We start from the raw sequence: 16,639 nt of genomic DNA on the forward strand, positions 1-16,639 counted from the left end.
TTTTAAACTAGAACATCAGTTTCCACAAAAATGTGTAATGAACACTCTGAAAAAGGAAAGGTCTAAAACACTGAATGGCAGATTGATGATCCTGAAATGTCATCCGTGGTCCCTGATGAGAGAGACAGCCCTGTGGGACCCTCACGGGAGGGTGAATATGATAGGCTCCACTGCTTATTGCTCTGACAGTGCAGATCACGTCACAAAAAGACCCATCACAGCTCTCTGTCAGAGCGCTGGCACCATCAGACAAGTAATCAGAGAAGTTGGAGCGCTGTCTCATAGACTGACAACAGACATTCCCGACTGACCCCAGGTCTATCTCTGTCAGGGAATAAAAAGAAGGCTGAGAGGACAATAGTAGATATTGAGAAACTTTCTTTTACATTTAACTTTTTTAATGTTGCTGTATCTAAATGGCAATGTATTCATATCTTTGTTTGTTTGAATGTCTACAAATTAAGTGGGAAAAGCAGGTGGGCTCATTTGTTGTACATTTTTGTAAGATTAAGTAGCTATGCTCCAGTTTGATTACAATTAATGTAAATAACAGCCTTGGTGAATAAACAATCAGATGAGTGGTTTTCATAGAAATTATCTGCACAACAAAGCCTATTCTATTAATTGACACTATGGGGCTTTATGTAACCAAGCAACACTGATTACTTTTTTTTCACTACATACTGTACCGCCAATTATGTCAAATTTTTTCAAAAGGCAGTTGCTGGAAGATGAGTTGTGCATTCAGTTTCACATTCAAATATTTATGCAAATCATTCAATTAATTCCTTTTGTGATCAAAAAGAGAATATTAAAAGCTACAACAGAGACAAAAGCTAATAATTAGTCTGGGAAAAAATACTTACAGTATCAAGTTTCCCTGCAAATCAATATAAACTTTAAAAACAGCTCTTGTGTCTTAATTATGGCACACCAGAGCATTAAGCTGATAACTTGAGAAAGCTACAACTAAACCACAGTTTAAACAAATCGTGAATCTGGGGAGAACGGTGAGCTAGGGGCAAAGAGGACGATCAGATTAAAAAATGAGACCATCACGGCATTAAATGCATTTCTCAAGCTTTTCAGCAACAGAGAATAAATTTAGCATTGAAACATGATCTAATCTAATGGGTCTTCTGAGATATCAGAGACAGCCTCCCCCAAGGTTAAAGACTGCATTATGAATTAAAATGTGTAATCTGTGGGCTGTGAGGAGTTTCAGCTGAGCTCGACTTTTAATAAAGTTATGAGCTGAGTTTTGTACTTGCAATATACATTTCCACTGAGCTGCTTTTGCACCACATCATAGATCTAGTTTAGAACAATGAGTTTTCTACAGACACTAATAATGATGCAGGATTTGTAAGCAGCGAGGAATAAACCTTTTTGGGAAAGAGCTGTGAAGCATCGCTAATGATTTTAGAGCTTTCATGCTCACTCTAAAACCAGACTGATGAAAAAACTTCTACAGCTTGAAAAAAAATGCTAGCAATATACACTAAATTCACCAGGCAATACTATAGCCACCAGATATTTAGTGGTCTGATTTCTGCATGGTCTGTCTATTCTACCTTTTACTGCTTCTGGTAGTTCCTACTTGAATGTCAGCCTAGAAAAAAATTCACACTGAAGACTTGAAAGATATTCCCGTTGTGAGATTATCGCTGACAAATGTAGTTTATTCTAGAGGTTTTTTCACTTCCATGTTCACAAAGGGCAGCTTTGACCTGTATGTGTGGGCCGTGTCAGATTCCAAACATGTTTTTTCTACCGAGGCATCTGTCCAGTCACTGCTTAAGGGAAGTGGGTGATTGAGTCAACATACTACCACTACTGTATATCCCCCTGTGTCTCCATGGACACAGGAACATTACCACAGAAGGCACATAGATCACATCAGCCAAGACAAATGCACCTTGGAAAATTGCAGAACGAAAACCAAATCCTCTTCCTCTGATGATGCTGTTAATCAAAAGTAAAGCATGCACAGAAAAAGTACCTTTTGGAGAGGAAACCAAATGGAATAGCCAGATTGAAAGTGATATCATAAAAAAACCAACAAAACAAAAACCTAAAAAACAAAAAACTAAAAGATCAAAAAAACTAGAAATACAAAAACCTACAGGTTGTAAGACCTGTAAAAACTCCATCTCATATTATGCTAATAGACATAAAAATCTGGACAACCATCCATGAGTGTCTAATGACTATCATTTCCCATGCCTTTGGTAAAAAGTGGCCACTTTGAAAATTAATATGCTTTCTGATCACTGGCTCCCTAATGAAAAGCAATTAGCAGCATATGTTTGCAAGTCATGTGCAAAGTGTATGCTGGGACTAAATGAAACCAGAGTGGTAACTGTAATTATCATGCTTTATGAGATGAACTCCCATAATGGTTAGTACTGGTTTGGCTGGTGAACCAGCATAGCAATGCAAAGCCTGAAGAAACTCTGATGAAGCCTGTTGCTAATTAAAACAAGCATCTAAAACCCAACATCTTTTCAGGAGGTTTACAGCAGTGTTACCTTTGTTAAAGTAACTCTGTTTCAATGACAAACCATTTTAAAAATACTCAAATTCTTAAAGGGATTGTTCACCTAAAAATACAAATTCTACTGTATCTGCATTTACTCACCCTTGTATCATATTTTTAGGATATGGAGAAAGGATAACCTCAAAGTGTCCAGTGCTCTCTATAATAGACAGCCCTTTAAAAGGGCTTTAACACCTAATTCACTCAAAAATTAACAATCTGTCATCATTTACTGAACCTCATGTCATTCCAAATCTGCATGATTTTCTTCTATGAAAAACAAAGAATATATGTTTTGAAATGTGAATATCAGCTATTTCTTTAAGTAATAATATTCTGTAGTCTCAGTAGGTCCTGACAAAATCTGTATTTTTAGCATTTATCTCTGAATGAATATTATCTGAACATCTGTAATTGTGGTTTCAGAGCCCACGAGAGAAACCAGTACTTGCTGAGGGTCACATGCGGCACTGTACTTACTGTGAAGAACTTAAGGACTCAAATCATGTGTATCAGCAAGAGTCAGACCTCTTATGAAGCTTCAAATTCCAGCATGTTGCCCCAAGATCTATCTGATAATATTGCAGCTGACTGGGCTGAAATGTATCCAGATTTACTTTCCTTTGAAAAATTTCTCCCCTCACAATTAGCCAACATAAAAATATGAGAGCTGATACTAAGAACAGTGTACCAAAGATGTGAAAAGTTATCTTAATAGCAGAAAATATCTGCTATCAAATATCAAATAAAAACCAGCCGGAAAAATGTTTGAACCTTTGCTGTATTACAGTTTTATCAACAACACATTCTAATAAAGAAAGAAAGAAAGAAGGAAAGAAGGAAAGAAAGAAACAGGCAAAAACACATTCAAAAAAAGATGTATCTGCATTGCAAATCTAAATATGAGCTACACTGCCATTCAAAAGCTTGGGATCAGTAAGATTTTTTATGTTTTTTAATGGAGTCTCTTATGCTCATCAAGGCTGTATTTATTTGATCAAAAATACAGAAAAAAGGTAATATTGTGAAATACTATTGTAAATTCTAATATTGTTCTAATATTGTTTTCTTATGTAGCACTGAATTTTCTCCAGCCATTACTCCAGTCCTCAGTGTCACATAATCCTTCCAAAATCATTCCAATATGCTGATTTATTATTAGTGTTAAAGCTCTTGTGCTGCTTAATATTTTTTTGGAAACTGTGAGAATTTTTTAATTCTTTGATGAAAATAGTATATATTGTAAAGCAAAATTTCTATTTTTAATAAACACTGTTCTTTTTTACTTTTTACTGGACTGGAGTAATGATGCCGAAAATTCAGCATTGCTTCATAGGAATAAATTGTATTTTTAAGTATATTAAAATAGAAAACTGTTATTTTAAATTGTGATAATATTTCACAAAATGAAAAAAATTTTTCTGTCATTTTGATCAAATAGATGAGCATAAGAAACTTTTGAATGGCAGTGTAAATCATGACTTCAATAAACATGAAATTACAAGTCTCATTTAAAAAAAAAAAAAAAAACATAAATGTCTGTAATAGACATCTATCATATAATAGTCAAAAGAACCTTTAGATAGTTTTTGGTGTTTAAACTTGGATCACACAGAAATTTTCTGCTCAAAAACAGTGTCTGTGTAGGTTTTTTTTTTTTTCTTTTTTTTATTAGAAACATTAACAAAACAAAGGCAAAACTCTCACAGCTTTTTAAATTTGATTTTGAAGCGTAAAAAATATCAAATCCAGTATTGAGAAAAAAATGAAGAAAAAATATTAACTACTATACACATTAATTTCAGGATGGTGATAAAACAAGAGAAAATATCTGAGCTAGTGTTGAGCAAGGAATGAGTGTTAAATATTCTTGTCATTCCTCAGAAAACAACTCAATCATCACACAAAAGTACAGGCCCATTAAAAGTCACTCACATTAAAATCAACTAACCAACAAAAAAACCAATCAATAATTAAACAGCCCTCTTGTACCCCTGGGCCTCCAGTACACCATTAACGCTTACCCATTACCAATAACCACAAACCCCAAATGACCAACCAACAGACGACATACCCTTCACACGACAGACAAAAACCAAACACTCTTCTTCTTCTCAACATACAACAGAACGATAGATAAATTGTTTTGTTTTCTGTCTTGAAGTTTCTAGCTTCTCATTTCATCCCTACCACAGAGGATCTGTTTATAAGCTGGTGTCCTGGGAATCCCCTGAGTGACTCCCTCTCACTGTATCCCAGCATTTCCACACCTCAGGAACACTCCACTCACACTTTGATGAGTAGCTCTCATTACGTTATGCACAGTTACGTGACTGGATTGCTGCGTTGGTACAGTTCTGTCTTATGGGAATGGATCTGAGATACTGTGAAGTTAGCAATGGTATAAGGCAGATATTATAAATTCATGACGGCTGATGAAGGGGTCAGCCATCTCTCGAGGCTTACAGTAATAAAAAAAATGTTGTGGTCATCACCCATTTGAAGGCAACAGCCCAGCATGAAACAGTCTTAGATCTGCCTCCGTTAACATCCCGCCAGTTATTTCCCAGACTCCTCTGAAAAGTTCAGAGATTCTAATCTTTAATTGTACCACCTTCAAAACTTTTCTGCGTTGTCGTTGAAAAATTAGGCATGCTTTAATACATTATGCTGATGTATTCAACATCTGAAACCGTTTCTGATGACTAAGAACTCATGAGGGGTTCCACATAATCTTGACAAACATAAAAAGAAGAAATATTGAAAAACAGACAGTAACTATGTAAGATTCAACACACAGGCACTGTGCATCTCTATAATGAAGTGCAGTAAAACCTCCAGACAATTATAGTTTCACAGGGCAGCAGGATAATCATTGTAGTTAATTAATGACTTTTTAATTGAACGCTGTTGACAGACTGCTTTTGTGAAAGAGATGGCAGCTAATCACGTGACTGGCTAACTTTATCTTTTCAATGCATGTGAATAATTCTTTTTGTGACCTTAGTGAACTTTTCTGTTGACTGTCTGACAGATTTATTACACTCACATTCACGTTTTATCATTTTCTTTGAGCTAGTTGTGTTCAGCTAAATGTTAATTTCTGTCACAAATGGCAAGAAATAATTGCTAAAATAAGAAGTTGTATTAAAGGAGATCTGAGTTTCATGTGTCAATATTTCATGCAGACTAAAGAGATAACTGTCATAGGAATTTCTCTTTAAATGCTCTTCTCTACACGTAGCCCTGAATTTTTTTTCCAAGCTGTCAGAGGAAATCATATTTCAGACGAATCATTACAGTACATCCAAAGACAACTATAATTATACATAATACAAAAAAATAATTGAAACATTATGTTAGTTTTAAAATATAGATGAAATACTAATGCTAAATTATTTTAAAAAATAGTTTAAGTGTTTTTACTTGCATTGTCCAAAATGAGATGGGTAAAGATAAAAATGAAGGCAATTATATTTGAGGAAGTCTAACCAGAAATCAGAAGAAAGTATATAACATACGGCCATAAGAAATATGGCTAACCAAATTTGCCATGCATTATGTGTCATGCATGCCAAAAGGTAAGTTGAATGCTTGCAAATATAAATAAATGTAAACATATGTCAATGCAAAAATAAATGTAAAAATATATTTTTTTAAAATTAATAATTTATCAGTTTTCTTATGGCATCTCTCATCATTAAAGACAAATGTATATCTCATGATATAAGGTTAAATATTGGCTATAACCAATATAAAATATTGGCTATAATCTTTTTCCCCAAGGATGCCACTTTATATAATTAAAACCTTTCATTTTGCCATTATTACAGATGTAGAGCACATATACTATAATACCAGTTACACCCACAACAGCTTCCCAATGGATATTGTAATCATGTATACAGTCTTATCACTGGCCTGAAATGACAAGTTTGTGCATTTCAAATGCGGCTGCATAATCTCCTTGGATTGTTTGAAGTGGTGCTGAATACCAGACAACCAAAACAACAGAAACCATGGATTACACCCAGCACAAACACAAGCAATGGACCTTTGCCATGGCTTCTTTGCAATGACTGTGCTTTGTGTGCCTGAGCCACATATTATATAAACCATTTCACTGGGGATTAGAATGTAATCGGACTGTCTGTAATACATTGTGGTATTAAGAAGAACATTGATTGTTTAGGTGAGCCAGAGAAAGAGGGAGAACGACAGAGAATGAAAAACAAAACATATCTCTCCTATCCAAATAAAAGAAAAAAAGCAAGAAAGAGGAAACCAACTTGTAAAGAGCTCAATGGAATGAAGCTTCCAAAGTTCAGAAAGACTTGAATATGAACTTGGCACAGTTGGTGTAGCAGCCATGGGGCTGTGAGCTTTATAAATACAATCTGATGCTGATGGTCCTTGGATGCAAACGTGAGTCAGACACTCAAGGCTGAGAAACAAACTTGATTGCTGCCTCGCTCTCCTGCGACTCTTTAAAAATGCATGCTCCGTTCTAGCACAGTCTCGTCAAAAACCCTGCTGAAAAGCGAAGTGGGAATGTGAGCGAAAAGCTAGATTTTTAAGGCAGTTGTACCACATAAAAAAGTGGGGTTGATTCATTTAGCAGCCTTTCTCTTCTATTTCGGATAAACAAGATCTGAACTGGATGATGAGGAAGCCCTGGAGTCTGTGAGGCAAATTTAAACCCATATTGGACTTTTTCTCGCTCCAAGAGAGATTTGTATCTTCCAGGGGTTCGGGAAAGTACACAGACTCTGGTTACACTTTTTTTTTCAAACACTATGCAATCCAAGCAGAGACTCACATAGGAGCTTCAACTAAAATTCACTCCACATTTTCTGTGGTAAAAACAATGAGAAAGACTCACTGACCAGAAAGTTTAACATTGAGAAGAGACAGGGAGTCTGATTGCCCTTCTCTCTTCATGTGCTGGGGACTGGGGTTATGACTGATCTGCTTAAAACTGAATCAAAAGCAAGGAGAAAACACTTCTTCTGAAGTATCAAGAAGGAAAAAGATCCAGTCGAATCCAAGACTCCAGCCTCTGGGATCCACTTGCTCCGGACTGGCAGGTCTGTCAGGCACAGACTGAGTCCCGCTGGAACTGGAATCAAAGTCGTCTACCCTAACTGTGACATTCGCAGCATTTCAATTGAGCCATCAGTCTGTCAGACACAATTCCACCCCCTGCCTAGGGATTTAGTAGGTTCTGTTTTTCTTTGCCATGATCACTGTGACAGGCTTCAGTAAAAACACAGCATGAAGAACGTATGTTTAATGCATTATGCCTCTGTATTCCCTTATTAACAGATCAATATAGCAAGTAATGAACATAACAAATAAAATATTTGAACATTTATTTTCTAGTTCCACTAGCTAGGAAATGCATGCTGGTCTTTTCAACAAACCTTTTTAAACAGTTATTTTTAAAATATGCATTAAAATGGTTCATGACAGTCTTTATCATTATCACTGACTGTATCTGTTGTCCTTTTCCTCACCTTTCTCTTTCTGGCTTCTTTTCTATTCCCCTTCTTCTTTGCTTTTCTCTATCTCTGGCAGACTGGGCTCCTGTAAAGAGGAGATAAAGTCCTCCAGCAGGCCAGCCCCGAAACCAATGTCCCCATCTGACTTTCTGGACAAGCTGATGGGAAGAACCTCCGGCTATGACGCTCGCATCAGACCCAACTTCAAAGGTGTGACTGAAATAAAACAAACAGGATTTGTCTGGATATATACTGTACGACAAAACTTGTGAAACTGGTAGCAGCTTGACAGTAGTGGCAGCTGGAAACTTAAATGAGGTGACACTAGAAAGAACCCAGTGACCTGACTGTGTATTACTCCAAATACATTAAGGAAAACACGAATGCTCTTCTAAAGGTGTTCTGTTGTTATTATTAAAGAGATACTGTAGTTCACCCAAAAAGAAAAAAGTATTTATATAGTAATATTTATACACAATTATAGCAATATTTCGAATTAGCTATTATGATTTCACTTTTCAATTTAATTTGAAGTTTCAATATTTTTATGTGCTTTTGTCACAAAAAAGCACAAAAAAAACACACTTAATAATATACTTCAAATAAATTTCTAATTAGCTTAACATTATTAAAACTATTAATAAATCACATAATTCAAAAAACCTAACACCAACCTACCATATACTGTGCTTTTAATAATTTTCAGAGAGTGACAATTGCTCGTCACCATTGTCTTTTGTTATATGAACAATTGTCTTTTGTTATATGAAGAAGAAAAAATTAAACATTTTATATTAAAAAAATAAGATAAAACAAAAAATTTAATTATTATACACTTTTTTAAACCATAAAACAATATCCTTAAACCGTGAGAGAAAACTCCTTTTTTTGGGTAAAAAACCCCTCTCTCTCCCACTCTCAAAACTACCCCATACAAATGTCAAATATAATAAACAAAAGTAAGTGTTAGTCTAAACGTAAGAAACTTCTCCCTTCTATTCCAACAGGACCACCAGTAAATGTCACCTGTAATATTTTCATCAACAGCTTTGGATCCATTACAGAGACAACTATGGTATGTAATCACACTGGTTCAGTTTTGTTTAATAATGCTACTCAGACCTTCACCTAAAAATACAAAGCAAAACACACCCTCACCCAAAAATTCAAATCAGAATCCCTTCCAATTATATCTACTCATTGCATTCTATTCACCAACTATATTACTGAGTGGATTTTAGTCACTTTCTTGACTTCTCCTTGCCTTGAGGAGCTCATCACTTAGAAGTTTAGAGTCCAGTGGGTCAGTTGATGTGCTGATAATGAACTGTCCACCATGCAATTAAAACGAAAAATTGAGAGAACGGCCAGGATCTTGAAGGGGGAAAAATTAAAGGGTGATATACCCATCCACTAAAGCCTGTGCTTAGGACTAACTGTCTCTGTCAGCAGAATGTTTCAGTTGACCGATACAGATTGCCATTGTTAACGGTCTGTTAGTCAGTTAACCTGAAATTAGACAATTGGAAATGCAGGTCTTCCAACAGAAATTAATGTCAAGGGAGAACAAGTTATTTACTGGCATTTCAAGAGCATATAACAAAAAACAACATTAATAATAACAAAAAAAACAACACAAAAAAAGAATAACTAAAACGAAAAATGTACATTAATAATGAAACTGACCAAAGATTTCAGGACCTAACAGGGTTTTTTTCCCCTCTTTTCCTACAGGATTATAGGCTTAACGTCTTTTTACGCCAGCAGTGGAACGACCCTCGATTGGCCTACAGTGAATATCCTGATAATTCTCTAGACCTGGACCCTTCTATGCTGGACTCCATATGGAAACCTGACTTGTTCTTTGCTAATGAAAAAGGTGCAAACTTCCATGAAATCACAACAGACAACAAGCTGCTGAGGATCTTTCAGAATGGGAATGTGCTATACAGTATTAGGTAAGCAGTGAAGTCTCTCATAGATTTAAGAGAAAACAGAGGAATTTACAAGAATTAGTGCAAAAGTGCAATTTTTATTTTTGCATGAAAATTCTCCTTCAGGATTATATGTTAAAGACATGAGCCAAAGTGCCTGTTGGGGTTAAGTAATAACAAAATAATCCAAAGCTACAACAACAATTAATCAAAAAAACATACACATTACCTAAAAACAAACAAAAAAGGCCCTACAAACAACTAAAAACTCTTGACAATTAATGCCAAGCTTTTAAGATGCAAGAGGTCGAATGCGATGTCATGCCTAGTCAGTAAAGCCGGTTCTGTAATCAATTTAAATCTCCATCACCTGCTTTCAGATGGAGTAGCTTTACTTAGTTCACTTTACGCAAAATCTTTTAATCGCAAAGAATATAATAAAATAAAATAAAAAACAATATAATACTAAAATAAAAGAATAAAAAAAAAATCATTCTATGATTCTACAGAAGAAATCATCATTCTATGATTTCTTCTGCGGGGCTTATTTGTAGTTTCCATGAATGCAGAGCGCCCTCTGGCTTGCTCTTACTGGGGTGTGTAAGTGTAGATATTTTGGGGAAAAAATTATAATTTTATAAACCTAAAAAGGTCTCCACATCAGAGTGTGTAAGTGTAGATATTTTGGGGTTTGAATTTAGGGTGATCAAAGCACAAAAGAATCTGGCTCTTCAAAAAAGCACTGGTGGCTTTTGTCTTTCTCGGAGGCACTGCATTAAAGCAGGTAATTACTGTACACTATTTCCTCTATCCAAACTTTCTAATAGTGGCGACTCCTCCCACTCCTTAATGTGTCAGCAGCATGATAAATAATTGTAAAAGAAAAAAACTGTCAGGCAGTTCGTTTGCTATTACCAAAAAGGCATATGATACAAAAACAGATACAAAAATTCACTGCCTCATTTGGGATTCACTCTGCAATCACAAATCAAAGGGATGAAGTGTACAGCCATACAGATCTGAACTCACAGAGAGACAGCATAAATTGGGATTTTGAATATTGGTGCATTCTGAAATTATATTTCTGCCCTTATCATGTTGTTCCAAACCGATATGACTTTACTTCGATCATGTTTTTAAAATATTTTCCTTCTTTGGAACAAAAAAAATCAGGCATTTTCATCTTGGTTTTTAAAAAATCTTTTAAAACTGGGGTCAAACTTAAAAATGCAAAATCATCTTGGTTTTTAAAAAAACTATCCAATTCAAAGGATTTTTTTTTTCACTGCTTTGCTCATAAACAAACCATACAAAGCTTGAATGACTTCGAGAATACATGGAATGCATGACACCAAAGACATATTAATAACAATGTTCACAAAGCTTGATAGCCCTATTCTCATTCACCAAAGTCATATTAAAAAGCTTGGTCAGATATATGTTAAAAAAAGAGAGACATATGGGTGAGAAAATAATGACAATTTTCATTTTTGAGTCTTCCATGCAAACTCCTTTGATCTTTCTCTATCCTCCATTTAACACCTTTTTTCTGCCCTTTGTTGTTTCTCTCTGACTCTTCGCCACTTTCTGCTTTCCTGTTTTGCACTCTTTTAAGCTAACACTTATCCTGTCTTGTCCCATGGACTTGAAGAATTTCCCAATGGACATTCAAACCTGTACCATGCAGCTAGAAAGCTGTGAGTACTCTATTCTTCTCTTCTTCTCTCCCTCCCCCTCCTCACACTTTGCTGAATTCAGTTACACTGACACTGATATTTAATTTAAACACATACACCAATCACCAAAAAACCACAAACACACTATAAAACTAGACATTCGAATTTTGAAATTCCCTCAGATGCTGCAACAGTCGTGATATGACGTCATGCTCTGCAGCGTCTTTTTAAAAACTTAAATTTAACACTGAATGCAGCGAAATGCAAAAACATTGCTATAAGGACTTAATTTGGACAACTTTAAAGGCATTTTTTTAATCAATATTTAGATTTTTTGGCACCCTCAGATTCCAGATTTTAATCAATATTTAGATTTTTTGGCACCCTCAGATTCCAGATTTTAAAATAGTTGTATCTCTGCTAACTATTGCCCGATCCTAACAAATCATACATCAATGTATAGCTTATTTATTCAGCTTCCATGTGATGTATAAATTTAAATTTCAAAAAATTTACACTTATGACTGCTTTTGTGGTACCTGGTCACATATAAGATATTTTAAAATGTATTTTATTCCTGTGATGATTTTTTCCCCATTATTCCAGTCTTCAGTGCCACGTGATTCCTCAGAAATCATTCTAATATGCTGAATTGGTGTTTAGGTAACAGCTTGGCTGCTTAATATCTTTATGGAAACCACAATACATTTTCTTTAATGATAGTTTTTCAAACACCAACATTTATTTGAGAATTTGAACATTTCTAATATTATGTCTTTACTGTCACTTTTGGTCAATTTAATGTTTCCCTTCTGGAAAAAAAAATAAAAATAAAACACTCTTATAAATGTTAGTGTATAACTGCTACCATTAACAAATACTGTTAAGATCGTAATGACAATGCACTATTTGTCTATTTCCACTTGCAAACCCGGTAACCTTGAGCATTATGAGATCTGTAGAAAATAAATCAAAACAGTTTTCTATGTCTCACTGCACAAAAGAAGTAGAATCGCCGTATCAAAGTTGGCATCCTCATTTTAAAATTGTGCATAAAGTGTCCTTCTTTATTACCTTGGTAGAAGAAAGAGGGAGTCAAAGAATTAGACTATTCACCACCCCAGTGCCCTCAGAGCAGATAACATCTTAACTCCTGGAACCAATTTAAAGGATATCAATAATGAAACTTTCATTTTGTGTCCCCTTTATTATGTGACCCACCTCAGCTGCCCGAGAGGCTTTTAATTCCACCTCTTTAACACCCCTTTCTAACAACCAGAAGAGCCAAATGAGGAATCTGTGTAAACCAGAAATGCACTGCAGATGCAACTCAGCTTGACACCTGGATTTGCTTGTTGGATTATTTGATTTGAATCCCTGTTTATGTGTTATGACCACAGACAGCACCTGAAGTACATTCATTCAACATTTAGTGACTCATATGGTTTAAAAGATTTAGAGGGCGTACTACACACAGACAGCGTTGTTTTACTGTCCTTTCTGTGTCCTCTGTATGTCTACAGTATTAATTTATCGAGTGGAAAAATCCCTCCTTCGTGGCCGCAGTTAAAATTGCCCTCCTCTAAGGAGTAGGGTCAGACAGAAAGTGACATACACAGGAAGACAGGCAGGTTTACTGCCTAACAAAGCTGTTACAGAGGGCATAATCATTTCTGATTAGACAAGAGCACCTTTTTAGGACTTAGAAAGGACCCACTGAAAACTGTTTTGACAAGTGTTAGGACGCAGCCGAGGGGTGGGATCACCTTGTCTGGAAAGGACACATCCTGGTACAGAAATCTGATGTTGAAGGTAATTGGTATAGAATAGATTAAAGCAAAGGTGTGAATAGTAAAACAAAGGAGGAAAGCAAGTTTTAGGGATCTCGGTATGCAAAAGTGTTGTCAAGGGAACAATTATTTCAAGTAAAATGATGACAAAGACAAGAAAGTTAAGGAAAAGTGGGAACATGACAAATTAAACAAATGTAAGATTATTGTAAAAAGGCTATTGACCCTTTAGCATTAAGGCTTTTTAGGTATTGCTGACACAGATTTAGTGAACAGATGCTTTTGTGGAATATAAGGAACACACAAATCAAAAGGGCTACACACATCAATAACATATTTTTTGACCCAAAGTAACACTGTCTATATCTAAAATATACACTACCATTTAAAAGTCAGTAATGTGTTTTTTTAAGGAACCGATACTTTAAGTAGGCACTGAATTTATCAGTGACAGTGAAGATATTTTTAATATTACAAAATATTTCTATTTCAAATACATGCTGTTCTTTGAATTTTCTTTTCCTTAAAAAGATCCTGAAAAAATTGTATCACGGTTACACAGCACAGCTGTTTTCAGCATTACTAATAATAATAATAAAAAAAATAAAAAAAAAGTTTCTTGAGAATCATCAGCATATTAGAATGATTTCTGAAGAATCATGTGAAAAGCTACTGAAAAATCAGCCTTGACACCACAGAGATAAATTACATTTTAAAAATATATTAAAATAGAAAACAGTTATTTTAAATTGCAATTATATATCATAACATTACTCTTTTTACTGCATTTTTAATCAGATAAATGTAGCCTTGCTGATAAGAGCCTTCATTTTCATTTTCACTGCAACAAGTGAGTTCTAAAAGACTAACATTGTGGGAATAGTATTGCATATAATGCCTTTTTTATATATATTGACATTTGAAACAGTAGACAAAAACCCCTTCCTTATCTCAGAAAACATTCATATTCTTAGTACTAGTTAAATACAATGTTTGGAACCACACCAAACATTTCAAAGACACCATGACATTCAAGGACTTTCAGTCTTCATCCTTTTTTCATGGGTTTGTTGTTTTGAAGACGAATGGATATATTTGTCTTTGTAAATCCCTGAGGGTCTCAGACAGACATCAATATTATTCAGAATTGTCAAGTATTCTACACTGTTATTGCATGCCTCATTCATTTTTAATAGGCCCCTAACCTCACCGTGTAGATGTGTCCGTCTTTCACTCCGTCTCGAATTGCGCTCGCGGAAAGTGCTTGAGAAACAGTGGATGCCATATCATTCATGTTTTTTTCTCTCGCTAGTTTCAGCCCGGCGCAGTTGTCATTTTCACGTCTTGCATTTGCACCCATGGGCATGCTGGTCTGAAAACGAGGTGTGTTCAGACGCATTGCTATTTTGAGTGGACCCGTCTATACTAACGCTCTCTTTAAATAACAAAAAACTACTGCGCCATTGACTTTAGACCAGGTTTTTGTTGGTCAATGGCGCAGTAGTTTTTTTGTTATTTAAAGAGAGCGTTTAGTATAGGCGGGTCTACAGCACGCGTACACTCTGTTTATTACACACATAGGGACGCACAGCAGCACACAAACATGCCAAATTTTTAAAATAAAAGGACTGCAATGGGGTATGAGTGGTTATGAATGAATGAAAGAAACGCATTCGTCCGTGTTTCTCTCAAATCGCACTCGCGGAAAGCGCTTGAGAAACAGTCTCTTCCGCGGCTTGGTACGCTTTCAATGTTTTTTTTAGTCTCGAGCAAGATTTTAAGACATTCACATTACATGTGCTGCATGCGAAAGCTCTAAAATGCTGCCTTCGGAGGTAGCATTTCAGGGCATGAAGGCATCAAGGTATGTCCGAATACAAATTCTGCTTCACTTCCTGTCTCCGGAGGTACCTTCTTATGATCAAATTTTGAAGGCCTAGATGAATCCTTCGCTGCCTTTGATATCCCACAATCCTGTGTGTACCATTCCGTGATGGTTGGGATAAAAAATAAAGATGGCGTCTGAAAGTCATGTTCAGTGGTCAGTTTGTGTGTAAATGTATGTTTCTGATTAACTTTTTGCACTTTTGATGTTACTAGCGATAAATCATTATTATGATAATTAAATATTTTTTTAGTTATCATCAAAATTCGTTCTATTTTGTTGTAGATCATTAAACCGTTATGCTGCCTCAGAAGCCTGTCCAAAATCAGTTTCATGAGGTACCTTTGAGCAAAAGCGCTGCCTGCAAAGTCATTGCCTCATTAGGCAGCAAGGCAGCAAGTCAGTTGCCTAGACTTTCGGACACAGCCATGATTTAACTGATTTTTACGTAGAAAGAGCGATAGCGCACCGCATTAAAAGAAATTATCATTCATGTTTTCATAACCGAAGGCCAAATTCAAAAACGAAAAAAAAAAAACTCATCTTTGAGTTCATCTTTGAATTCATCTTTGAGAGCAAGGGGGCCCCCTGGTGTTTCGGGGGCCCTACGCAGCTTGCATATTTTGCGTATAGGGAGGATCGGCTCTGGTTGCCTGGCAGATGACCTTTTACACAGTGTACAAAGTATGGGATGAGAGAGGAAGCATGACAGGTCTAATTCACACTCTTTTGCACAGATGTGCATTTTTCTATCTCATTCACTCTTCTTTTTCACAGTTGGCTACACCATGAACGATCTGATCTTCGAGTGGCTTTCTGATAGCCCTGTGCAGGTGGCGGATGACTTGACTCTTCCTCAATTTTTACTAAAGGAGGAAAAAGATCTTGGCTACTGCACTAAGCACTACAACACAGGTACATTTTTCACAATGACCTTAGTTCAAGCACATCAAATGATATCTATAAAAAAAAAAAAACATTTATACTGTGGTATACAGAATTGATTTCAAGGACCGCTTATGAATTTTTAAAGGGGGGGGGGTACAATGCTGTTTCATGCATTCAGAGTTGTTTACACTGTTAAAGAGTTGGATTCTCATCCTAAGCATAGACAAAGTTTCAAAAAAACAATTTGGACGGATGACAGTATTTCTGTGGCAAAAATCTTACTTCCGGGTTCGTACATGTTTCTGAGACTGTTTTTCGATCATGGCTCTTCATGACGTAGACGAGGGTGGAACTTCTTATATGGGCATTTCACCCGGAAAAACACGCCCGCGCATGCATCGACCAGAGCGAGAGCGAGATCGCACC

General features: G+C 35.8%; 1 protein-coding gene across 1 annotated transcript in view; it reads left to right on the forward strand.

The window, feature by feature from the left end:
• Window positions 1-16,639, forward strand: part of glra4a (glycine receptor, alpha 4a) — a 39,714-nt gene that overhangs the window by 13,115 nt on the left and 9,960 nt on the right. Inside the window, exons 2-6 of the mRNA XM_042770139.1 lie at window positions 8,117-8,250; window positions 9,048-9,115; window positions 9,775-9,998; window positions 11,589-11,671; window positions 16,103-16,240. Of these exons, the coding sequence (XP_042626073.1) occupies window positions 8,117-8,250; window positions 9,048-9,115; window positions 9,775-9,998; window positions 11,589-11,671; window positions 16,103-16,240 (647 nt within the window). The remainder of the gene's footprint in view (window positions 1-8,116; window positions 8,251-9,047; window positions 9,116-9,774; window positions 9,999-11,588; window positions 11,672-16,102; window positions 16,241-16,639) is intronic.

Source organism: Cyprinus carpio, chromosome A14 (assembly GCF_018340385.1).
Source record: "Cyprinus carpio isolate SPL01 chromosome A14, ASM1834038v1, whole genome shotgun sequence".
Classification (NCBI taxonomy): Eukaryota; Metazoa; Chordata; class Actinopteri; order Cypriniformes; family Cyprinidae; genus Cyprinus; species Cyprinus carpio.